Source organism: Fistularia commersonii, chromosome 2, assembly GCF_037954325.1.
Source record: "Fistularia commersonii isolate RoL2024-O1a breed Wild chromosome 2, RoL_Fcom_v1.0, whole genome shotgun sequence".
In the NCBI taxonomy this organism is placed as follows: domain Eukaryota; kingdom Metazoa; phylum Chordata; class Actinopteri; order Syngnathiformes; family Fistulariidae; genus Fistularia; species Fistularia commersonii.
Genome location: NC_141285.1, coordinates 21,096,032 through 21,110,987, shown reverse-complemented (window position 1 = coordinate 21,110,987; position 14,956 = coordinate 21,096,032). Strand labels below are relative to the sequence as shown.

At 42.4% G+C, this 14,956-nt stretch overlaps 1 protein-coding gene across 6 annotated transcripts in view; it reads left to right on the top strand.

The window, feature by feature from the left end:
* The window catches only part of LOC147236692 (equilibrative nucleoside transporter 1-like), a 33,992-nt gene extending 19,459 nt beyond the window's left edge, over positions 1-14,533 (top strand). For 4 of the 6 annotated variants that reach the window (XM_086172471.1, XM_086172454.1, XM_086172463.1 and 1 more), the window contains 12 exons: positions 4,393-4,481; positions 4,939-5,020; positions 5,498-5,682; positions 7,207-7,346; positions 7,971-8,105; positions 9,018-9,115; positions 9,220-9,301; positions 9,663-9,739; positions 9,965-10,073; positions 10,680-10,765; positions 11,822-12,021; positions 12,811-14,533. In XM_086172471.1, coding sequence (XP_086028597.1) covers positions 4,453-4,481; positions 4,939-5,020; positions 5,498-5,682; positions 7,207-7,346; positions 7,971-8,105; positions 9,018-9,115; positions 9,220-9,301; positions 9,663-9,739; positions 9,965-10,073; positions 10,680-10,765; positions 11,822-12,021; positions 12,811-12,922 — 1,335 coding nt within the window. In that variant the 5' untranslated portion in view covers positions 4,393-4,452 and the 3' untranslated portion in view covers positions 12,923-14,533. Of the gene's footprint in view, positions 1-622; positions 643-3,559; positions 3,742-4,392; positions 4,482-4,938; positions 5,021-5,497; positions 5,683-7,206; positions 7,347-7,970; positions 8,106-9,017; positions 9,116-9,219; positions 9,302-9,662; positions 9,740-9,964; positions 10,074-10,679; positions 10,766-11,821; positions 12,022-12,810 lie in introns of those variants that run through there. The other 2 variants (XM_086172487.1, XM_086172479.1) reach the window with 2 other exon arrangements.
* Positions 14,534-14,956: the final 423 nt, after the last annotated feature.

The window sequence follows — 14,956 nt, the reverse complement described above, 5'->3', positions numbered from 1 at the left end:
CTGGAACATTATAATTCAAATTACTTGAGGATACAGCAATATCTGACAACTCATAATTCTTTAAATTTCAAAGTGCTGGTTGTATTAGAGTTATGATGCAGAGAAAGCAAATAGTTTAGTCTCCCACTGATTATTTGCTGTTCCCCAGTGCGTGTGCGTGCGTGCGTGCGTGTGTGTGCATATGTGTGTGTGCGTGCGTGTGTTTGGCTGCATTTTAACACCAGGTGGTTTATGCCAGCTGGCTCATTTTGATAGCAGGTCAGGCTAAGAGAGATGTCTTGTAAAGGAAATCATGGTGTTTTAAGCTTTGTGTCCATTGCAGGAAAAATAAGTACTTTGCCATTGTATTTGTTGATTTTTTTGATAAGTTCAATATAGTACCACATAGCTCATGATAATCGGAAAGTTCAGTATAAATAGACACTTTTTGAGGAAATGTGTTAAAGGGACGATTTATCACAGTTATGACTGTCAAGATGATCTCATTTCACCATGACAATGGCATGCTTCCCGAGACCGTAATTTTTCCACTCGTCCTCTTTAGGAGAGAATACATGTCACCGAGATGCGAGTGAATTCCACTGCTCTTTGTACGCAAGGGAATGTCAATTAACTGTGGAGAGATACTTCTGAGCATCTCAGGTGATGCCCGCGTGGGCTCATGCAGTTGACCATGGGTGGATGACCACCAACAGTATGTCATCATATATAACTCAAATATTACTGTATTTGCAGAGCAGCTACTGATATTTGGCAAGTACTGTATGGCTCATATCTTCTCTCACAATATAGGTCAATTACAATAAATGTCACAGCACATTCATTTTGATAGAGTAGATGGAAAAATGTTATTGCTACTTAAACAGACCAATAACTACTGTTTGATTCTTCTTTCTTTTCCTTTCGTCTTTTCCCTTCAGGGGTCGTCACAGCGATTCAACCCTCTCCATCTAACCTTATTCTCTGTATCCTCCTCTCTCACCCCTACTCAGTTAATATCCTCTCCCATTACATCCATAAATCTTCTCTTTGGTCTTCCTCTTGACCTCCTGCCTGGCAGCTCCAAGTCCGTCTACCAATATATTCACTATCCCACTTTCCCTCCTTTGTATATGACCATCTCAGTCTGGCTTCTCTGACCTTGTCTCCAAAGCGTCTGACATGCGCTGTTCCTCTGATGGACTCATTTCTGATCATATCCATTCTCGTCCCTCCCAAAGAGAACCTCAACATCTTCATCTCTGTGACCTCTAGCTCTGCCTCCTGTCTTTTTGTTGTTGTTACTGTTTCTAGACCATACAGTAGCACTGGTCTCACCACTGTCTTGTACACCCTTCCTTTCATTCCGGCTGATAGTCTTCTATGGCTTAGTAACCTTGACACTTTTCTCCACCCGTTCCAACCTGCTTCAACTTGTGTCTTTACCTCTTTTCCACACACTCAGTTGCCCTGGTCTGTTGACCCTAAGAACTTGAAATCTTGATCTCTCGGTGTAGCCTCACCATTCCACCCGAGGTTCCTCTCATTCATGCACATATACTCTGTCTTGCTGCGCCTAACCTTCATTCCTCTCCTTTCCAGTGCATACCTCCACCTCTCTAGATTTTCTTCAACCCGTTCCCTTCTCTCACTATAGATCGCAATGTCATCTGTAAACATCATGGTCCATGGAGATTCCCGTCTAACCTCATCTGTCAGCCTGTTCATCACCAGAAAGAGGAGGCTCAGAGTTCTTCTCTCGGCACCCTGTCATATGCTTTTTCTAGGTCTACAAAAACGCAATGCATCTCCCTCTGATCTTCTCTGTATATCTCTGTTAGCATACTCAAAGCAAATGCATCTGTAGTACTCTCAAGCCATACTGCCATACTGCTGCTCACAAGTGCTGACTTCTGCTCTCAGTCCTGTTTCCAATACTCTGTCCCATAACATCATTGTATGGCTCATTAGCTTTATCCCTCTATAGTTACAGCAGTTCTGCACACCCCCCTCATTTCCCTTTTACTCTTTTGACAATGAGTGACACAATAACAAATAGTTTTTTTTTCCATGGTCAGATAAAGCTGGTCATCCTCTTCCTTTGGAATGCTGAGGTGAAGGAACTTTAGGCGTGCTGTGATAAACCCATAATGGAAGTTTGTGACTGCCATTGGTCATCACAGCTTTCTGATTTTTTCATTGTTTCCAATAACTTGATGTTGTAATCATTTAAATAGAGGCCAACATTACGGTATGCTGTTGGCTGAAGAATGTGACTTCCTCTCTGATTCACTAGTCATATTTCTATTACCTCTTTCTATTTTCTGATTCTTTATCCTCTAATTAACATACTTTTCCCCTTTTAAAAGGTAGCATCTCGATTTCATTTAAGAATTTTTGTCTGTTTTGATAACTTCTTATGCTTGGAAGCATTACAAATACGGCCTCTGTTTGTGCTGTATATGATCTGTCTCTTATTTTGTTTCCAACCAACTCTATAAGCGCGTGCCTGCTGTTAGGCTGTAACTTGTACAGTCCAAACTCCAATGACTTCCCAACTCACATGCTAGTCAGGCTCCCCTCAATCAGGCCAGTATAGTCTTCAATGCATGTAACTTAACGGGCTATAGCATTCAGCCCCATCCATATAGAGCTGTCTCTGTTCTCACTGAGAATATACACATGACCAGCAAGATTGGTCATGTGATTCCCTCATCACATCTGTCCGTAGCAGGGATAATGGATTTAGAGGGCTTCCAACTGCAAAAGATGCATCTGTAGGACTGCTGTATCCTATTGACCGATACAAGTCTAAACAAATGGATAAACATATTCAATGTCTTTTCCGTACAGTGGCTTTTTTTAACATTAATCAGTGTATTTCAGTTTTTGGCTAAACAATGGATCACATTTTATGAAGAGCTAATGAATGATGTGCTCCTAATCTCTGCACTTACAGATGGCAGACAACTGTATACTTTAATATAAGAGTAAGCACTTGAAGCACTTGAAGCACTTGGAGCGCTTGCAGCGCTTTCGCATCAAACCTCATTGTTTGAACTGTCACACCGCTTTATAATCACATGTACTCCATCACATGTAATGGAAAACATGTTAGGAGAGGGTGGTGCCGAGAACAATTTTGGTTATTTAAACACTTTTCGAGAATAGAATTAAGGGGACAGAAGGGGAGCTCGATTTGAAAGTAAGAAATGAATAAAAGTTGTTTTGGCATGCCCAAGTTTGTGAAACATCTAAATAGACATGAATACCTAAGAGAAGTATGAATGATTATGTGGCATATGTGAAGGTCAGTGGAGAGGGAAATGAAAAGAAATTAATGAAAAATAGAATGACTGAAAGAAATGATAATTCAAAGACGTAGCTAACTAATGATGGAACAAACAGACTAAACATTTAATGTGACTTGAAATCACAACCAAATGTAAGTATTTCGACTTTTCCTGTATTTTTAAAGTACTGTTATAGAAATATTGACATTTAAGGTGACAGAGCATCACAAATATTTGTAATATAAAATAGGTGTTGGAAAGTTTGGGATGTGGCATAAAGGGAAGTTAAAGGGTGAAGGTAGGATAGGAGAGAGTCAGAAATGGATAGCGTTTCAAGTCAGGGTGGCGGTCCAACAAGTAGCAAACCAGTGGCGCTGACCACCTTCAAAACAGTGTGGGTGGTACAAGCATTAACATCGCAGCGCTAAATTGTGCTTCTGCCCCAAGGACTCCCTGAACTCTCCACTAAGTAAGTTTGTAGTTTATGGATGGTTGTTCCTCTTTCTGTCACTGTAAATCATATTGATTTTCTTTTAAAAGCTTTGCTTTGCTGATTTCAGGTTGTCATGTGGGTTTTCAGAGTAACAGTCAGCAATTTTTCTGTGCCATGCTTCAGAGTTTTGCAATGTAGATTGATTATGTGGCTGTTTTGTTAAGATATGACAATTTGTATGTGGCTGTTTTGTTAAGATATGACAATTTGCATCACAGAAATCAGGAACAATTCCTCTTCCTGTACCTGTGCAATGAACTTCATCTGCTGTGTGACTTCTGACGTTGGAGCCAATGCTGTACATCACCTTAATAATAATAATAATAATAGATAGGATTTTTATAGCGCTTTTCATGGTACTCAAAGACGCTTTACAAGTGAAAGACAGAAGACACAGGATATACACACAATTATTGGGAGAGGCTGTAGGTGTTGTGAGTGGTTTAGAAGAGGTGGGTCTTGAGGTTTATGCTTTGATTTAACAGTCCATTTTTAACAGTTTAAATGAACAGTAAATTACCTAACGGCTGTATTTGCCCAAGAAAAAGGATCACAGGGGGATGGCTAACTGCTTGCACACACTTGTTTTTTTTAATGTGTTTGAAACTTGTTATCTTCGCCTTTCAGACCTCCTTCCAGCCTTGCCCAAAATCGATATCAGCACATGTCCCCAGATCAACAAGAACCATGACCGCTGTCAACACACCTCGAGACAAGTAAGAAACCTTGTCAGCCAAAGGCAGAAACTACACCTTTCTTTGTCCACAAGACACTGATCATTGATTCTAACAAAAACTAATCCATGTTTCTCTAGCTCTGACATTCTTGGTATTTCCCGTGTCTGCCTGTCTGACCACTGACCAACCGGCAGTGGCTGGAAAAACTCAGAGAACCCCAAATTTGGACCAGAGCAATAATGTCTTGACTTTTTCATATACTAATAATTTTGGGTATGACGAGCATTTAGGCTTTTTCAGCATGATGTACATAGTTTGCTCCAGTCCACATTATCTATTTTATACAGACAATGAATAAAATCAAGCAAGATACAGCTTATTCCCTTCTGGAGATCTTAAAGTTAATTGTTTCTTTTGTCTCATCGATTACTCATTAGAAGTTGATATATTGATCTTTAGTGCAATGACGTGATGTACTGCCCTCATTCTTTTCCAGATACAATGCAGTGTGGATTATTTTTTTCATCCTTGGCCTGGGAACCCTCCTGCCTTGGAACTTCTTCATGACTGCGACTATGGTACATTAAAACACACTTAGAGGACAACTCTCCCCAGTGTGGGAATGTTTGCAGGCAGAGGCAGATAATCCCTGTAACAACACACAGTTGAAATGAAGGGAAGACCCTGTTAGTGGCTTTACGGTCAGTGACAGCAGACTGAAAAGATTCTACCCTGCTAAGGGTAAGGTCACCTTAGGGTAGAGAAGAAATATAGTTTGTTTGCAGCCTTTCACAGACCACCCGGCTTTGCCAGATCTTATGCAAACCAGTCCTGCAGTGGAATATCCCCTCTAATCCACCACTATTATTTTTGGCCTTTCACAGGCTAACGTCTTACGCAGTGGAACTCAAGTTTAACTATCTGAAAGGAATTTGACATTCAGCTGTGGATGGGTTTATCTGTCATTTTCCCTGTAATCTCTATTTTCATGTAACATCCCTGTCCAGTTCAATTTATGTGAAATAACATCAACTTGCGATGCTTCTCCTCCCTAGTATTTCACAAGCAGGCTGAAGGACCCACTCATAAATGTCTCCATCAGTCCGAGTGGTAACGTCACCATGAACAGAGAGGGAGATACTCGCAACATCCTGGAGTCAAAATTCAACAATGTGATGACACTATGCGCCATGGTGCCGCTGCTCATTTTCACCTGCCTCAACTCCTTCCTACACCAGAGGTAAAGACCCATCTCTGTGCACACACGATATCAACAAGTGTGAGCGAGCAGGTTCTTGCAGACCCTCGGTTTTTTAAAAGTGGCAAGAGATCAGTTTTTTGGCCCAGATTACTAATAACTGTATGTTGATTTTACAATGTCTTGTTGACTGAACCTCTGAATATTGATTTTGGATAGAAAATAATACAAAACCGAAACAAACACAAATCTCTATTTAACTTTTTTTGTGCTTGCTCAGCCAAAGGGGGAAGATGTTCTTCTAAAGAATTTAGTAGCACTGTCCAAGTTCCATTAGAGGAGAAATAGAATAACACCGAGTACTTTGGAAAGTTCTTCTCAACAATAAAAAAAAGAAAAAGCCATCTTGTCAGGGGAATTTCAGAGAGAGATACACATACCAAATTTTAGCATTAGTGAATCATGCTTTCATTAGTTGTTTGGCGACGTGATCAAGAATAAACGACGCAAGTAGTCATAGTTCTGCAGTATGTATTTTGGAAACAAATGACAATAGTTAACTTTGGGAACAATTGTAGCACAGTATGTGCATCATATGTCACCACGACTTTGAGCCAAACGTTCCTGGTTCGATTCCCGAGCTCCTCCTAGCCTGTGGAAGTGTCATTGGGCAAGACACTGAACCCCTAACTGCTATGTGCTGCCTGAAGCACAAGGTTTCATCTGCAGTGGGTCAATTCCATCGATATTTTGCTTCATATGTAACTGACAGTGACAAAATAGAGGGCTTTCTTCATCTTCTCTTTTTTTCTGTCTTTGTATAGAATGCCCCTCCCCCCAAAAAGGATTTTTAAAACAGAAAGCAAATTCTATAAGCTTCCATTAAGATGAAAATAATCAGTAATCTTCTTCTATCAAATATCTTTAAGGTATTTGTGTATTCAGATAAGAGTACGCAAAACCGTGAAATCAGTCGTATACACAGATATCCATGGTCTCCATTCGCCGCTTTAAGTAACCCGATCCTATATGTCAACATATGTGTGCACGCCTCCTCTATGTTTTCTTTAATTAAAGGAGGACTGAGAGATCTAGGGTGACCCCGACCATGCTGAACTCACCCCTTTGCACGTCACAACCAAGAAAGTGTTGTGCACTTCCCCGTTTTTCTTCTCATATTTGTCCTACTTCTTCTTCAAACTCGATCATGGCCCCTGCTGCCTTTCTCTCGGAAACACCTCTCAGTTTACTCTGTTTACGCTCATGTCTATAAAGACGTGCCTGTATGCTTCTTGTGTTTTGAAGAACCAAACACTGATAATTGTCATTCGACCTGCTTCTCATTGTAAAAATTGTGTGATTCTAAAATCTGAAAATCTGTCTTTTCACTTTCCCCTCATGAATCAGAGATTTCAACGAAATGCTATCTTTAAATTTGTGGAAATGGGCATGTCGATTGGTCAGTTCATTTCTCAGTAAAGACATATGTGCGGAGTTGTTGTGAAATGGTCCATCATATGTTACAACAGATGATTGAAGTTTCACTTCCTTACTGTTCTTGTTAAGGATCCCTCAGAAGCTCCGGATCTCAGGTAGCCTCACAGTAATCCTGATTGTCTTCCTGTTGACGGCCATACTGGTGAAGGTGGATGTGGCCCCGCTGCCCTTCTTCACGCTCACCATGATCAAAATTATCTGCATCAATTGTAAGTTGGCTACACTTGAGCAGCGATTATAAATGCATGATTCCTTTCCTTATGAATCACAGACCGAACTCCACTGAACTTATTCCAGACTTAGAGATCAAAATCTGTTAAAGTAGCATTAAATACAAGGCAAGGACTGATAATATAACAAAGAAGAGGAAACACCACATGTTAGATGTTTTGGAGAGAAGGTCAGAGAAGCTAGACTAAGATGGTTCGGTCATTTACAGAGGAGGGATAGTGAATATATTGGTAGCTGGAATTTTAGCCGCCTGGCAGGAGGTCTCGAGGAAGACCAAAAAGAAGATTTATTGATGTAGTGAGAGAATATGAAGGTAGTCGGTGTGAGCGAAGAGGATACAGAGAATAAGGTTAGATGAGGAAAGTTGATTCGCTGTGGCGACCCCTGAAGGGAAAAGCCGAAAGTGTGGCATGTTGAACAACATTAAACAACCTTAATCTTTTTATAGTATTGTGAGACAGTATGTCTGGTCATAGGAACACTCAAATGTAGAAATCCTCCTCTCTGGTCATCCAGGTTTCTTTTTTTCGCACCAGGCATACAATGACAAAATACACCCAGGCCAACATTTCTCTCTTTCTCTCTCTTGTCTTTCCCGTCAGCATTCGGTGCCATCCTTCAGGGCAGCCTATTCGGACTGGCCGGGATACTTCCTGCCTCTTACACCACGCCCATCATGAGTGGCCAGGGGTTGGCCGGCACCTTCGCCGCTCTCTCCATGATCTGCGCTCTGGCAAGTAGGTGACAAAGCCACCATTTAACACCATCATAGATTACACCAAACTAATCCAAAGCCCACTCTCCCCACAAAAATCCATTCCTGTCAAGCTCTTTATCTATCAAGGTGATTTAGTGCTGCGTGCCAAATACCCGCAATGTTGCCCTCAGATCGGCACGAATGGTGTGTTTCTCAGTTGGTCCTCAAATCCTCATAACAACATCGTTTCGGAACAAAGAAAGGGTTTATCCCGTCTCGTCTTTCAATCCTGGCTCTTCTTGCCGGTTCAAGATAACCAGTGGACCTAAAAAGTAGTGGCTTGTAGAGGGGAAAATCATACCTTGTAAAACTGTGAACCAGCACAGATACTCCATTTAGTTATTTTCTATTTCAGAGAAAGTGTCTCTGTGACTGGTATTTCTGAAATTCCAAAACTCCCAACCAAACAATACAGATGTGTAAAGAAGCCCTGAAAAAGACATTTTTTTTTTTATTATGTTTTTGAGCGGGAGGCCTGCTGTCAGGAGTTCAACGTTTTGTTTGCACAAAACTAACTCACAAAATGCTCAAAATGGTTTCACACAGATCTTGCTCCAAATGAATCATTAAACCAAACAAATTGTGATTCAGCTGAGAATTAATCATTCTTCTTCATTCTTCTCTCGGTAGAGACTGGCTAAGTGTCCCATTGCAAACAGTAAATTCCTAAAAACCCCCATTGTGAAACCGTTCCCTAGACTGATTTTTTTTTTTTTTTTTCTTTTGGTGCGGACAGGAATGTTTTTGCTTCACTCAACTATTCTAGAAGTGCAGTGGGCTTTTCCTTGAAATCACGTGATTTCTCCAGCAAAGTTTTGCCATCTTTTTTGTATATATGACTGTCAAACCAAAAAAGGACTTTTATTTATTGTCACATTATGTCTGTCTGAAGCCCGTTCAGCCCTGCAGAGCAGTGCCTTTGGCTACTTCATTACCGCCTGCGTCGTTATCGTCCTCGCCATTGTCTCCTACCTGGCTCTTCCCAAACTGGTAAAGCCATGCATCCAGTAAAACAAACTTTTATGTTTTCATAATTGTGCCTGTTCATGCTTTATAACATGGCTCCAAGTGACTCTGCTGCGCTCCATCAACAGGAATTTTTCCAGTACTACACCGAGAGTAATGGATCCAGACAGTCCGCTGACGAGGAGAACAAGATGGATCTTCTCAATAAAGGTATATTTCTGGAAAGAATCAAAAATGTAGAAACGGAAGTCGGTTCCACCCACATTAAGTTGGAGAACGTTTGTTTTGCCAAAGCTTTCCACCAGAACTGTCCAGATGTGTCCCATCATTCAGTTAGATCACATCGTTTCGTTTCCCCTCTTCCTCCTCCCCTGACTTGCAGCACAAAATAAAGTGTTTACAGCTTTTGTTTCAGCCAGATGGTGACCACTGCAATGTTAATTACACATCGCGGTCCAGTGCAAAAGCCCAGTGTTCAACATCTCCCGAGATGTTTTGACCCCCTGAGAGGGCAGGGGTGTGTTAAGTTTTCCTCAAACATTGTGTAACTTCACCAAAATTTCTTTCTCAGACACCCGGGCAGAGAAACAACCAGGGGGCGGGGAAGATGTCAGTTCCGGCACGTCCGTGTTCAATATCTTTAAGCAGGTAAATGTTTTGAACCCTGTGCTTTTCCACAATCTTTGGTCAGCAGCTTTTACATTTTTTCATATTTGTTCTCAATTATGATTATGAATTATTACAATCAGTGGTTGACGGATGCTTGCCTTGCATCAACAATGATACCATTTCCTTCTTTCTCTTCCTCACACAAGTATGAGCCCAAACCACTTCGGTAACGTGGATTATATTTATCCTGTGCCTCCTTACCAGATTTGGGTGATGGCTTTGTCGGTCTGTTTCATCTTCACTGTCACCATCGGAACCTTCCCAGCCGTGACCGTGGAGGTCAAATCCATCGTGGAAAAGGAGAGCGAGTGGAGTGAGTTGCCATCTTTGATGACGTTTTAAGCCGCCGTCACGATTAGCATTGCTAACTTCAGTCCAAGTAGACTAATTACTTAGCTTTCAGGATTTCTTTGGCTTGACCTCATTGGCTTTCGAGCTGACCTGCAGCCGACATGCAGAGCCCACACACTCCCTGCAAGTTCGATAGCCTGAGTGGGGAATTTCGAAAGAATTTGGTGTGAAGAGATCCTCTCCAAAAGGGGGTTGTTTTCACAACATTCTTTATTTAGTTACGCTTCACAAAAGACTGGGTTTGTCTTTTGAGGGCACGATTGAAAACTTTGATTATCCCAGGATGAAAGTAAATAAAGCTAAAATCGTAATGGATGGGACGGGCCTGTTTCTTCACAGAGGAGAGTCATGGCAAAGTGGGCCGTTTTCCATGTTTCTCTCTCTGCTCAGCCTGGGTTTCCAGAACAATTCGTGCAGTCAGTGCCATTTTCCATGTGGAAAGAAAACCTACAAAGATGTTCCCCCGTCAAACCGTAGACCTCTCAGTGATGTGTATTTAATATTGGAATACTTAAGAGAAAATCTTTCCACCGTCTCGCCCTGAACAACAACTTTGCTCCCATTTTAGACACGTACTTCATCCCTGTCTCATGTTTCCTCCTCTTCAACGTGATGGACTGGGCTGGCAGGAGTCTGACTGCCGTCTGCATGTGGGTCAGTAAGAACATGATGATAACGATTACACACAAAGCTTTTCGGATGTGGGCGCACGTCCACACGCTGGCTGGGGTTCGTCATAAAACTCACCGTGACTCGTACCTCTTAAAATACTTTGGTCTTTGCTGACAACTTTTGGACGGTCTTTATGAACCGTACAGCTGAAAACAGGCTTCGTGCTGGAATTTGACGCGATTAGATCAGTGAGATCCTCATCTTCATCTCGCCTCATCAACAGTGCAAATGAGCTGTCTGTTTAAGTTCCGGCCCGGTGGCCCGATCTGACCGGGGAGGAGACACACGCTTGTCTACGTGCAGTATTTGCACATTTAAAGTCAAAGGTGTTGCGGACGACTATGTATCCTGCTTGTATAGGGATTTAAGGACACCTAGCCAGTGACTGCAGAGCCTTGCAAAAAACCTCGGTGTTTGCAGCGTTTCTAGCCCTGGAGTGATGAGTGGAACGTAGATGTTACAAACAGATGTTGGCAGAGGAAGTGGTCTGGCTGTTTTGGTTGACCCCTGGCTGAGGTTGGTGCTTTTTCATCCACATCTGGCGGAGAGACTATTGCGTAAAAGTCGTGAGTCTGAAAAGCCAAAAAAATATCAACCCTTAATTAACATTTGAAATCTCTTTAATCAGTACTGAGGTAATTGCAGTTTATACCGTTTTCATGTTTCCTTGATGAATAAGGATTTTCTATCGTTTTGTTTTATCACCCTCAGATGAAGTTCCTCAGTTTTCTGTATCTCTAATTTTAATGCGCGGCTTAAATTAATTCTCTGGCGGGGCCAAATGCAATCGCTCTTGAAATCTGTGAGGTACTTGAACAAAAAAAAAGTCACATTTCAAGCATCCCAGAGCAAATAATCCCATTCAATCAATTCACTCTGTACAAAAGGAGTACGGTCTCTGGAATGTGGCCTTGGATGGGGCTCGTGAACCTCGGCTGGGCGTGAACTCTCCTCAGGCCAGATATTACTTGACTGAATATTAGTCCCTTTGCTGATTGTTGTCTCGTTCTCTCTGTCTTGCTCTCTCTTCCCCTTCAGCCTGGGAAGGACAGCATCTGGCTTCCTGTCCTGGTGGGACTGCGTGTCATCTTCATCCCGCTCTTCATGCTGTGCAACGTCCAGCCCCGCAATTACTTGCCTGTGCTCTTCAGCCACGACGCCTGGTACATCGTCTTCATGATTTTCTTCTCGTTCTCCAACGGATACCTGGCCAGCCTCTGCATGTGCTTTGGACCCAAGTATGAAAACAACACAAACACACACACGCACGTTCATTTCTTTTTATTTATCAGATAGTAATCTGCTGATCCAGTGAATACGCCCCCTCGGATGATAATCTACTGGCCTTTTGATTTGAAGAAGAACTGATATCTTACTTCTCTCCACGTTTCATTTTCTCTCATTTTCATTACTTTATGTAGCAAATGAGACCCAGTAAACTGAGCGCACACACAGGTTGTGTCAGCACCGGAGCAGATGTGGTATAAAATCCTCAGTTCCTTCCTGTGTCGACCGCAGCCACATTGATTCTCTTTTTATTGAAACACATCAACTCTTAAAGAGAAAGAAAAGGAAAAGAAAATTCCACACCCCTCGCTTTTGAAGTTGGTGGAGCAGCATTACAGAGCGGAGCAAAGGCCAAATCTGCAAAGTTCAACTGCTGAGAATGATAACTGTGCCTGTTAAGACGAGGGAAACGGCACAGATCAAAAAAAGCAGCACGAACCTTGTTTCTGTCCGGCCGTCTAAAAGTCAAAAGGCCTCTGAAACCATCCTGAATTATTTATGTTGCCAGTGACGGAGGGAAAATCTGTGCTAACAGGAGCAAGCAGGAGCTAATGGCAGCTTCAATATGTCAATTAGTGAACTTAAGATGTCAGCAGCATCTACTTGAGCCAGTTTAGCAGATCCCAGTTCTGCCTTCGTACTAAGCAACTTTTGTTATCATTCAAAGTTGTAATGTGAAACGGCGGCTGATAGTGAATCCGCACACTGATGATTTTCGTCCCTCTGCCGTATCTCTACAGAAAAGTGCCACCAAATCAAGCTGAGACTGCCGGCGCCGTCATGGCCTTCTTCTTGTCCCTTGGCTTGGCACTGGGAGCTGCCGTCTCATTCGCCTTCCGGGCCATGATCTGAACAGAAGCTCCAGCAGACTACAGTTATCCCTCTGTCATCCTTGCTGTTGAAAATTTCATGGGTGAAAGTTTTCCCGCCCTAAACATAAACGCCATCGGAGAATGTTAACAACAGGAAGACCAGAGATCCTCGGCCTTCCTGAAGCCCATCCTGCCGCCGTGGCTTCAGCGGAAAACGGAATTTCGTGACTCTTCGTTTTTGTCTTTTATTTTGGTCCCCCCTCCAAACCGCGAGGGTTCATTTGTTTTCAAAGGGCTTGTTGCTCTGATGTGAATTGAAGAGCGGTGTCAAACGGCCAGAGCCAAAGATAAGATAAACTGACGAAACAAAACAAAAGGAAACTCCTCTCATCCCGCCAGCAGAAAAACTGTGTTTGAGTCCAAACTTCAGGACCTTGACTCCGGACCGTGTTCGAGTGCAGTCTGTACATTCACAATGTCCTCATAACCTCAATTATGGAACGCCCCTTTTCACAAAAGTCCTGTGATTCACGATTGTTTTTATGGTTTATACTAAGTCAGGGCGCCAACCTTAAATGTCACCAACCTAGACACATTCAGCTCAGTGTCAGAAAATGTTGAAAAGAGAAAAAAAAAAACCTAAATGCTCAGCATAATGGATTATAAGATATCTAAATGTTTCTCCAACCAGTCATCGAGGTGTTGGACATTTAAAAAGGTGATGAAAGGAAACAGTTCATCCCTGCAGCTCCAGATTGGGTTCTCTCACCCTCGCAGTCACATTTGCAGAAATGAAGTGCAGCCTCTTGGTCTTTACAAAGGTGTGCCACATGATTTCGCCTCTTGATATTCAGTGTCCCACTGCCAACGGGTACGTTTGAACCAACAGTTTGTCCTCAGCCTCCTTGACGATGTGTTCGAAAAAAAGAAAAAAAAAAAAAAAACATGGATCCATGTCTACGTGCTGAGCAGGAGCCTCAGCTTCATCACAGACTCTTGTCAGCGTCTGCTGGGTTTCGAGAATCGGAAAATCGGAAAAACTGATTCATTCTGGCTGGAATCCCTGAGCTGGCTAACACGGCGCGCCACATCTGAAGTGTTCTGCTGCCTCTCAGGTGGGAAAAGGCGCCACGGATCACATCAGATTGAATAATAGGCATGTCTGGGTACCTTCCTGCGAAATCCCCTTCTATTATGCCAGCATTGGCCTTGAGTTTTATTTGAGTTTGACCTTCTTCATCAAATGGAGGTGGAGGTCATGTCTTTCATTCACTTCTCGCCAGCTCTTTATGTAACCGTTTCCTCCTGATCAAAACAGAGCGACCTTGAAATAAGGATGCATTTCAAACCAAGGAAAATATTCGGCTAAAAATGTACAAGTTTGACAGAGCATTTAAGTCTTGCTGCAGTCGATTCAAGTCACTTTTACCGGTAAAGTGTTAAAGTGTCATTATATGTTTTTTTTAACAAGGGCTTGAAGAAACACTGCCTTCATTATCTCCTGTACCGTATTTTTCAGCTTTTGAAATTCAGCTATAGAAGGTTTTATTTACTCTGTTATCCAGTTCATACTCTGTTGATTCTGACCAGGTGTTGTTGCAACATATAAACAGCTTGAAACATGTAAAAAATACAGGTGCATTTTTCAGAACTTGGCGCCCTCTGCTGGTCACTTTGTCGGAATGGAACAATCTATTTTTAATTCCTGCGCTGGGAGAAAAAGCATGAGAATAAGGTGAAACTTCAGACATCTGCCAGGGAGTGACAGATGGAGGATACAGAAAAAAAGAGAATTTTCAAGTTTTAGGGTGTTTCTCTCACTTTCAGGTAACATTGTAGTCATTAACTCCCACTGTGTTTTCAGTTTTAGTGTGACTCAGTAATTTCAGTAAATCTCGAAACCATGTGGCTTCCTGCAGGCGTTAGGCTGGTTGGACGCCCTGGTTCAGTTTGCCAGGGGAACCGCATGGTTGGGTGCTTCTACGCGTGCCAGGTGATGAGCCAGCTTAGTGCCCACCTCCCCAGTCCAACATCAGATAGGCTTCGCTCCAGCCCAACTACATCCTGTATACAA